This window comes from Solanum tuberosum, unplaced genomic scaffold, assembly GCF_000226075.1.
Source record: "Solanum tuberosum cultivar DM 1-3 516 R44 unplaced genomic scaffold, SolTub_3.0 scf00202, whole genome shotgun sequence".
Lineage (NCBI taxonomy): Eukaryota > Viridiplantae > Streptophyta > Magnoliopsida > Solanales > Solanaceae > Solanum > Solanum tuberosum.
In genome coordinates, this window is record NW_006239128.1 from 138733 (window position 1) to 149521 (window position 10789).

The following is a 10789-nucleotide window of genomic DNA, read 5'->3' on the forward strand; positions in this document are numbered from 1 at the left end:
GTTAAGTCCCATGTTGGCTACATGGTTCTTATGGAGAGTTGAGTTAATATGAACTCGTGTCCCCAATTCGGTGCTCAAGACTACTCCCAAAATATACTTAGCTCATAGGCTTTAAAAACAAACTTCTTTCTTTAGTTTGAGATAATTACTCAAAACTTGACTTAAAATCTTTCTTGAAATCGTTGCTCCCTTGCTTGCTCAAATGTGAAAACATTTATAAACTTCTTTAGGAATACTTAGTTCCCTAATAACTTTTGAGAAATGAACTCAACTTTATACTCTTGGCTTAACTTGAAACTTGAGCCTTAAAACGAAATTAAAACGTTTAATAAAGACTCTTGAAAACTTTAAAAACTTCCTTCTTAACTTCTAGACTTGACTCTTAACTTCACTTGACTTGGATCCTAACTTTCCTTGAATTGGGTTATGGATTCAAGGTGCATGATCACATGTTTATGGATGAGTTTGTGATGTCTAGATGTACCTTAAAGTGTTGAAAACAACTATAAAACATAAGTACATTACCAAGGAACATGTATGAAGTGGGGAATGAATGGGAAGGATTGGTGTCCTTGGCGCTCTGAGAGGCGCGGGGCGCCAGCCCTCAGATTTCAGAGGGGCTGCTGGGGCGCTCTGCATGGCGCGCTGGTTGGCGCGACGCCCCACCCTTTTTTCCCGAAAAACGACTTTCTTCCTTAGTTTCTCCAACTCTAAACCCTCTCAACAACAAAGATTCTTTCCCCAAACACTCATAATCATTAAAACCCTCAACATACAATAGATTCAACTCGAAATCACACCCGGAAACCCGTACTAAACTAACAAGAAACTTCAACAACACACCCACAAGACTTCAACAACCACAACCCATCTTTTCTCGGAATTAAAACAAGTTTGGCGTGTGGGGGATCACATACCTTAATAGGGATCACCCCGACGAAATCCACGACGATCTCTACGAACCTTACTTCTTCTTCTCCTTCTCCTCTTCTTCTCCTCTTCTCTCTCAAAGCCCTAACCCTCACTTTTTGAAAGGGAAAGCTGATTTAAAATCAGTCTAGACCCTTAATATAACCAAAAGAAATGGTTAGGGAAAAGACCAAAATACCCTTAGAAATTCGGACAGAACTGCCCCTAAGCCAACAGCCCAACTTCCAGAGGGCATAATTCACTCATACAAACTCGGAATCGCGCAAACTTGGCGGCGTTGGAAAGATCATTCCAAGAGCTTTCCAAACATAACTGGAAATACTCCTAACTCATCCTGAGCTAGGAGTTATGACCATTTGAAGTTGACCAAAAACTCACATTTTTTTCCATACTTATCACTAAATTTCCAGATTTTGAATTCTTTCCAAAAATGACTATTTCCAATTTTTAAGCTTCTTCATAGTTATTTCAAATTGCAAGATGTCACAATATAGTTTAAAATAACTGTCAACTTTAATATACTTTAGTAGATATATAAGGTACTCCTATGATTTACTATAATACCTTTATTTATTAGGTCTATTTGAAGAATTTAACAGTACTAAAATAACTACTATTTCATTAATATTAAGGATATAACAGAAAACGATTGTCAACTTTAATCTCAGAGTTTGTTTTGGGGCAAAATTTTTTAACTTAAACAACAGCTAAAATACAAGGTTAGCTGAAAGTAACACAAAAATCTGGCTTGCCCTATATATCTTCTTAAGAAAAAGTTTTATTTCTTCTAGTCCAAGCAAAAAGCAAAGACGCAGTAGTCCTTTGTACTATCATTAACCCTAATAATTTAGAGCATACAGTTTCTCCTTCTAGATATATGTAACACTGACACTAACCCATAGTTATCAGAAGTAATTACTCAATTATGAAAATAATAACTGCTCACTCTTCGAAAAAATATCAGCTGCAAATTTACATTTTACAGAACTTCTGCAACTTGATCTGTTGTAATTAATACTGATTTTCATAGCATTTCATCGTTCAGGTGATAGAGGTAAGTTAATCAAAATGACCATATAACATCTTTATAGACGTAGTCAAATATATCTTTCATCTTTTTATACAATTAGTGAAGAGAAATAATACTCACTCAGTTTAGTCAGCCACTAAATTTCGTCACAGATCAAATAGAAAACAAGCACAATACTTTCATTTACAGCAACTGGTGATAACATACTAAAGAAAGCATTCAACATGATTTTATCCAAAAGCATACCTGGAAAAATTACAACAATTGAAAACTGGAAAAAATTAAACACCAACCCCAGAAAAACCAGTTAAAGCAATATAATGCATCTTTACATAGTTGTCTACAAAATATCCTCAACTTGGTGCCTAACTGCAAAAAATGCCTTTTCTAAAAGAATATTACAAGGAGATATCAACACACTATGACACACAACAGAAACAATTATTTCTCATAGTCTCCACTTGTGCCCTCCTCTTCAGCAACTAACTGCAAGGTACTGGAGAAAGAACAGAGGGGAAGACTAAATAAAATAAAATTTAAAAAGCCCGATTGTGTCCTTTCTTCATAATGCTTTGTTTACACCAGTGGGGTAACACCGTCAGATTAGTAGGAACCCATTGGTGGCATGCCAAATGGAGGCATTGGAGGCATTCCCATTCCACCCATATGAGGTGGTGGCGGCGGAGCAAAACCTCCACCCATACCAGCACCTCCCATACCTGGCATTGGCGGAGCAGGCAAAGCCAGAGGAAGCAGCTGAGCATACATATTCTGCAACCAAAAAAATGAACAAGATTAGCAAGACCGGGTCGAGAAGATAATTGCGTAAAACAGATGGTCAATTTGCCACAGCCATGCATGTGATGTGGTGCTTGTCATAACATTACCAAAACAATCTGCAACTTCTATTACCTCCAAGGCTAAAAATAAGGAAAATAGGCAAAATACATTCATCATAGACAAGTCAATAACTACCTGCTGCTTCATAACATCCTTCTCTTCATTCTCTTTGGCTTTTGCTTCTTTTTGAGCCTCAATCTTATCTTTTATCAGCTCATCTACCTTGCCAGTGTATTCACGGATAAACTGTGCCAGAGAGGACCCAAATTAGAATGTGGATGCAGATAGCACTGAACTACTAAAAAATCAAAAAGCCCAAGGCAGACAGCAAAATGACGAGGGGGAACAAAAGAGAAGGTAGAAGGTATTCATTAGAGAGGCATATCTAAAAAGTCATGAAAAGTTTCAAATACTTCCCCTCAAACATAATGAAATATATACAACAGGACTAGCACTATACAGAGGTTACTGAAAAAAATAAGTATGTTCTAATAACTGATAAAATCAATTATCATGTTTCAAAGATGCTGGGGCAGGTCAAGGGTTAGGATGTAGACTTGTCAAATAAGTGACTGATACTAGTCTCAAATTGGTGATCAGATTTACTTGCACAGAAGTCTACTATAAAGATATATACCACATGATGCCATGGACGCAATATAAGAGAATTCAATTTGTTGCGTGACACCCATCAAAATTTAAAAGGCATTATCAATACGTTTACCAGAGGAAAGGGCACAACAACTTAAAAGCAGATGACAAAATAGGCACATGCAAGACTGTATAAACAGACATGGAAGGAAAGGAGGTCAGAGGGTACCTGTAATAGATAAGGGAACGCGAAGTCAATCATATTATTCATCCATGCTAGCTCAAGGGCAACATCTGCGCGGATCAAATCATAACAAACAAATAGGCATGATGCAAAGCATTCTTTCTTTCCCTGCAAAAGCACACAAAAGAATTAGAAGATTGAATGCATTTTCCACCACAGTAAATATTTACAGATTAGATGAGCTTTAACCAAATGCAAAATTAATGCAATCAAAGTTACTCTACTCTTGGACTAGCAATATCATTTCCAAGAAAAATTTAATATGATCTACTTCCCAAGCAAAAAAAATCCCCTCGTTCTTTAGTTGCTGATGACAACTCTGCATATGCGATCCCCAGAAAGCATAGCCAGTACCAAGCCAGATAAACGAGGGTTGTGGTGATTTACAGCCAACAGAAAAATAGTCTAGTTGGATCCATATGTTCGAGATTAAATTGCTTCATTGATTACAAGTCTGAGAAATGTTAACTATAAAAGGTTCAAATAACAAATTACTAGGATCTCCAAGGTGCCAGAATATTTATCCCCACAACCACACCTAACCTTCATGATTTATAACAGTAATTATGTGCTCATGTGTTATCTTAGATGCAAATGCCCCAGAGTCTAGTTGAAACATTTGCATTCAGTAACTTCATGGTTTTTTTGGGAGGGATGATACCAACTAGTTGGGATAAAGCTTATAGCCCAGTTGAAACATTTGCATTAAGTCTAGTACTTGCTAAAGTTTTTTTTGTTTGTTTAAAGATTTTATGCCCTAGTGATAATAAGTATGAGACCAAGAGAACCTGAGAGTAAGAAAACCTGTAAGTTCTCTTGGAAGATTCAAAAGTATTGGAATCAAACAAGTCCAAATTGAGCAAAACGGATATTGATGAATCATTTAATTAGTCCAACTATTTTTAGATTATGACGTAGTTGATACTTGGTAGTGGTTGGGGGAAGAAATGGAGGATAGGTACGGCTGAATCTTGAATCCTAACCACAGATACCTGTTCAATGAAGTAAACAAGCAACTCCTCAGCAAGTTCACGATCCCCAGATTGTGAGGCTGTTTCCATTGCATCTTTGTAAAGATTATCTTTCTTTGATAGAGCAATGGATTGCTTCCACCGACCAGCCTTTTTATAAATAGAAGCAGCAACACGCCTCATCTCAAGGAGCTCATGTTTCTCTATCTGCTCAAACAGAAAAACAAGAAATGGAACTATTATCAGGCATATGATAACTACGAAGAAAGACAACTTAGTGCAACCAGCCATCACCTTCTGTGCAAGCCCAATCTGATCAAAGCTATCATGCAATTCAATTGATTCACGTAGTCTGTCATAGTCTTCCTCTTCAACATATATCTCGTTAAGGGCCTCATTCACAGCAGAAACATTGTTGCTTTGAACAGCAATCATATAAGGCTTCACTAGGCGAAGGTGACCCGCCTGGTATCATTCCCACAAAAAATGAAGGGTTAATACGAACATATACCAAAAAGTAAGCAAGAAAATCCTTGTAAGTAAAGGGTTTCAATGACAAGTGAGACCTTTCTCATTATATCCACTACACGTGTGTGGTCCACCCTGAGTGCTAGAACATTTAAAAGATCATTAATCAGATCAGGATGCTCTTGCAAATAGAAGTGGACGGCCTTGTAATAAAGTTCCACATTAGCAACTTTCACGACGATATCTTTGAACTGCATATGATCCCAAGCATCTGGAGAATGATTCATAACAGTAGTGGCAGCATTATCAAATTCATCATATTGGATATACAAATACGTGAGTTCCTTCCAGTGTTGCTGCTCATCACAGGCGCGAATAAGCTTCGGAATGTTGAGACGGGTGGAGAATAATTTTATGTGCTCCATGAGCTTCTCATGACGGTATCTGGCATATAGAACACCAAGTTCTGTGAAGATACCCATATGGGCGCGCTCCAACCCAAGCCCACTCTCCATAAGAGAGATCAATTCATTGAAACATCCTCTGTTTTGGTAAAATTCACTCACTTCCTCCAAATCATCGACCTGCAAAATCAAAAAAAGATACCACCTATCACCAGTAGTCCAGAAGATCTCCCGACATTTTCAATGAGCAAGTTCAAAAGAAATATTGGCAAGCACAATAGAAGAGAGAAGCAGAAGTTACCTGCACTATAATGTTAAGCCCACAAATTTGAGCTAAGCGGAACTCCTCAGCATCAACACAAGCAAAGCAGACTTCTTTCCATGTTTTTGCACTGTTTGCTTTACGTGCTGCATCAACAGCACCTTGGAATTGATTCAACTTTATAAGAGTGCTTGCCAACTTAGCCCAATTAGAAATAAAAGCAAATATGATCTTTGCAGCCTCATACAACGCTCCATCATACAAGCGATCGCCAACATTTGGTAGATTAGCAACATTTGGCATTAAAATGAATTCTTCAATTTCGCCCAATCGATCAATCTTAGCATAAGCATAAATGAGTTCACTGTCAACCTTGGGCTCCTTAGTCTTTTGCCTTACCATCAGCAAATACTTCACTAAGTCATGATAAACATCTGCATCTTCTGCAGCATGAATGACATCCAAGAATTGGGTAGCATCATCTGCCCGAATAAATGATTCAATAGCATCACTCACTAATCCCTCTCTGAGTTGAGCTTTGGCAACCTGGCTCCAAACAGCATCTTCTTCAACTCGGAATGCAAACTCCACAGCACGATTTATATCACGGATGCTGTCAAGCAGAACATTGACAGCCTGAACATTCAAGTTGAACTTCTTGAAGATTGCAAAAGCTTCTTCATAGAGCTGTGCTTCAACAGCAACCTCTCCAACCGCGGGACCATCAAAATTATCAAGCCTATTGATATAGTCCATAACTCTAGATGGATCAGCTTTAATGGCTGTCAAGATAAGCAAATTCTGCAGATTAAAGTTCCCACTAAATGCAGAGTTTTGGAGCACAATCTTTTCAAGAAGCTCAATCAGTTCATGAGGAAGATCAGCTGTCATGAACGCTTTAACAGCTGCAGAAACTTGTTCTGGGCTCTTGCTTTCAGGCAGAGCAGTGGAGACAACTTGATCTATGAGCTGCCTTCTAAACTCGTTCTCAGGGATAAGAACTTTATCCCAAAGATCACCATCCATCCTCTCAACGACATACCTATAAATATTATAATAGGGTTATTCATCTTCAGAAATCTTATAAGTGATAAACCAACACTTGGGAGACTAACAGAAAAAACAAACCTGGCTTGAAGTTTGAACAGAGAGTTCTTATTTGTTACATTAATAAGTTCATCATCACATTGCCCTCTTCTATAGGCCACAACAGCAAGGGTCGGATCACGCTTCTCACAATATTTACCCACAACACGAGAGTCATAATATGGGTTGGTCGTGAGGAAATGCTCTGGGTTATTATTGCTCTCTATGATGATCTTACCAAGAGCATTGTGTACATGCACATCTTGGCTTCCTTCACTGACAAGATGCTCCAAAAACTGTGTAAGCAGTCGCAGTCGGTTCCTGACAACCAATAGATAAGTTTAAGAGACAAATTAAACTGACAATCTTAAAGTAGTAGTAACAGAGATAGACAAAAACCTTTTTTCACATTCAGCCACAAGGGGCTCAACAGGAAGAAGAGAACGAACAGAAAGGATCAAGCCTTTAATGAAATCCTCTGGACACTCGTCATCTAAAAGCTGTCCCACAACTAAAGGAGCATTTCCTGGATTGACCTATTACATTAAGTATTAAAGCTTGTAAGTCACATGTTTGGAAACATTTCAACAAAGCAAGTACTAAAAAGAAGTTACCAACCTTTTGAACATAACCCTCAATATATCGTAGCATATTGTTAGTGTACAGATAGTGTGTGAGATCAGGAACAAAACCAAAGCGATCGCAAACATTGATCAGAGGTCGGGCATCAGGAAGTTTGGCTTCCATCAAGAAGTTCTTAGTCTTTTCAGGGTCGTAGAAGTTAGATTCTCTTGTCACGCGCTCAACCTCCTTGATTTGTCCAGTCCTGGCAGCTGCTTCAATATACTTAAAGTGGATATCAGGATCCTCACTGCACAAGGCCCAAAAAATCATTTATTGATGAACAAGTAAAATTAGCCCAGTCCAAAATGTCCTAGCACGAGTACACACCTCGAACTCAAATATGATCCCAAGAAGAAGTACAACCCATCGTACGACTTGAACTGCTCAAAAAGCTTAATGCAGGCATCAATACCCAACTGTTCACAGTATTCCTTTGCAACCTGATATTAATGCAAGCACAATCAAGTCTCTCGTTACATGTATTTCACAATTCACGAGAACCAATCAGATGCATCATTACAAGTATGTCACAATTCTCAAGAACCAATAATGCATCAGCTATGCCAATATCAAGCACCAAACTTTCCAGGAATAAGTAAATAGCTACCTGAACTATTATTTGAAGGTTGCCTTTGATATTGATCACCAGAAGGTCCTTCATGCATTCAAGCGCCCATTCACGTGAGACAGTCCCAAAGAACTCAACCAGAGCCTGAAACATACAACATAGATAAATACACGCCCGACAACCCTCAACAGTAAGTCAATACGACCACTGGAGTATACCGACCTGAGGCTCAATGGCATGTGTATTAACAATTACGCGCTTGATATCAGGTAGTTCACTGTAGTGCTGCAGAAACATACATAATTAACCAACATTGTGGTCATATCTTATGGGAAGTTAAGCTCAAAAATGCTGAAAACCAGTCAAACCTGCAAAGCCCGAATATAAAGACCAGCTTTTTCACAAAGTTGAGCAATTCGTGGTCGATCATAATGACTGAACATTCCATTGGCTAATATAGCATCAGCAACATTTGGGAAAGTCACAAGGTTGATTTCCAAGACCTGTATACAAGAAAGTTACAGCCAAAGCAAAATGTATAAGCAGATAGATGTCCCTTAATGAGAAGGGAACAGATACCTTAGTCTGCAGGTAACCATGCTCTGGAAGGTTAGGCTTCAGAACATCCAACAAAAATGCTGTTGCCTCACGGATCATGTTCCTCTGATGTCAAAACAGAAAGAATCATTATGAAATGGTAAATTGCACCTCAAAAAATTATTCAAAGGCTTCTGAACCACATCAGCCGTTTAGCATCATCAACAGTAACTAACCTGAAGAAATAGGTCGGTGATTGTATTGTAATCAACAGGACACCCTCCCTCCATTTGAGACATCATGAGCGCAAAATTAACAGCACCCTGCACATAAAGACAATTATTCGACTTCATCCTAAACTAAGCACCATGTCTTGATTATTTTTTTTGAGATGAAAAAACCCCGTCTAATTACTTTGCTTAAATTTAGTTTCAGGATAGAAGATGCAACTTTTCCAATGTAGGAATAATACTTCAGGAAAAAGAACCAAAAAAAGCTCTCAGACACAATAACCGAGGAATGGTCTAACTCAGTAGGACCCCCCTCTCCTACGTCCTCCGGTGATCCTTCTGATCACCGGATTTCACTTCCCTTTTCTTTTCTTTCCCGCTGTCCTTGCAGGCGAGCTCAAATGGAAGATAGTATTTACTTTGCAGTTGGATTCAAGTCCTACGACATCACAAGAACACCTGGTACGGCGGGAGCCTGGTACGACTGGACAGAAAGAAATAGAAAATCTATTACGAGAACGACTTTTAATGAGAAGTCAATGGAATGGATCGTGCAGATTTTACGGGAGGCATCATTGACAAAGGGGAATATGGTGAAGAGATGGAAGAAAAAAGATGGTTTCTCAGAAGTTTTTTGTTCGAGGAACTACAATAAATATGGGCGCTACATCAGTTTAATAAATGTAAAAGGCAGGAGAAGGGAAGTTATCATCATTCCTGAATTAAATTTTAACTCAGGGTGGTTGAGCATTGCGGAAAAGGTTGGAAGATTCATTAATAGTCGTAGAAAGTTAATGAATGGGGGCAATCACAGGCTGGTGAGCAGAGACATTCCATATGCTACAGTGCTAAGGAGCATTAAATGGGCTAATAAAGATTCAAAACTTGCTGAAAAAGAGAAGGCAGCTCTAAAAGGGGATAGAATCTTTATCAACGATGATCCAGAGGAGTACAGTGAAGTGCTAAAGAGAAGTTTGGTGGGTGCATTTGAACCTAGAGCCGGAGAAACAGTGACCCTGTCAGAAATCAAGGGATGGGCTAATCGACTGTGGAAACAAACACACAGCTTGAACATCTATGAAATGGGGAATGGACTCTTTCTATTTGAGTTTGCACTTAGGGTCCCAGCAGAGCAAGTGATTGAAGGAGATTGGGAGTGGATGAATAATCCAGTTATCCTCCAATGGTGGAATCCAACAATAGGTACGAGATGCGGAAGGAGTAAAGAAAATTCAACTTGGGTAAAAATTGTAGGGTTGCCTTTGCATTTTTGGGATCAGAAAATTTTCAAGGTCATCGGAGATTTCTGCGGGGGGTGGGTAGAGACGGAAGAGGAATACTTCATGAGTGATATAGCATTAAATATGAAACTCTCCCCTTGATCAAAGGAAAGCAAGAAATACCTATCGGGCTGAATTTGACATAGAAACTATGAGTTAATCCCGTTAAACTGGCTGAATGAATGTAGCACCCCGAAATTTTTCCAAATTTAAAAAAATTTGGCAGCCTAACGGAAGCTATTTGTTATCACTCCTTAGTCATCCAATAGTTACAGCAGTAGTTATTTCTTTTTAGTAGTAGTTATTTTCCTGTAATAATGCAATTTAATGTTAGGAAGTCATGTCTTAGTTTCTAGGGGTAGTTATCTTAAAAGTGTTGTATTTAAACTATCTGTTTTTCCCAGGAAATACAGGCGGAAAAGTAATTTCGGTTTTTGAGTACTTTAACTCAGAGATTGTACGTTCTCTCTTAACGAACCAGTACCATAGGTCGTAGGATGAAAACTTCAGATTTTATCTTGCAGCGTCCCATAACTAGATCCATAACAGGGGACCATAACAACTTGGTAGTAGTTATTTTCCTGTAACAATGCAATTTTTCATTCCAGTAATGTTAGTGTTAAATTAGGTCTTAGGCCTAACTCACACCCCAAAAGCTAGCTCAAAGGGAGGAGGATTGCCCAAGCCTTATAAGGAGTCCACCCATCTCATTAACCACCGATGT

The 10789-nt window shown here is 38.6% G+C and overlaps 1 protein-coding gene across 1 annotated transcript in view; it reads right to left on the bottom strand.

The window, feature by feature from the left end:
- Positions 1-2148: 2148 nt before the first annotated feature.
- LOC102581452 (clathrin heavy chain 1-like) overlaps positions 2149-10789 on the bottom strand; it is a 21225-nt gene continuing 12584 nt past the window's right edge. The window contains exons 15-30 of the mRNA XM_006355586.2: positions 8792-8878; positions 8598-8681; positions 8387-8521; positions 8241-8303; positions 8058-8162; positions 7778-7890; positions 7445-7697; positions 7226-7362; positions 6869-7147; positions 5780-6782; positions 5173-5658; positions 4901-5071; positions 4628-4813; positions 3621-3743; positions 2936-3046; positions 2149-2731 (exon numbers count right to left, since the gene is read on the bottom strand). Coding sequence (XP_006355648.1) covers positions 2564-2731; positions 2936-3046; positions 3621-3743; positions 4628-4813; positions 4901-5071; positions 5173-5658; positions 5780-6782; positions 6869-7147; positions 7226-7362; positions 7445-7697; positions 7778-7890; positions 8058-8162; positions 8241-8303; positions 8387-8521; positions 8598-8681; positions 8792-8878 — 3504 coding nt within the window. The 3' untranslated portion in view covers positions 2149-2563. The remainder of the gene's footprint in view (positions 2732-2935; positions 3047-3620; positions 3744-4627; positions 4814-4900; positions 5072-5172; positions 5659-5779; positions 6783-6868; positions 7148-7225; positions 7363-7444; positions 7698-7777; positions 7891-8057; positions 8163-8240; positions 8304-8386; positions 8522-8597; positions 8682-8791; positions 8879-10789) is intronic.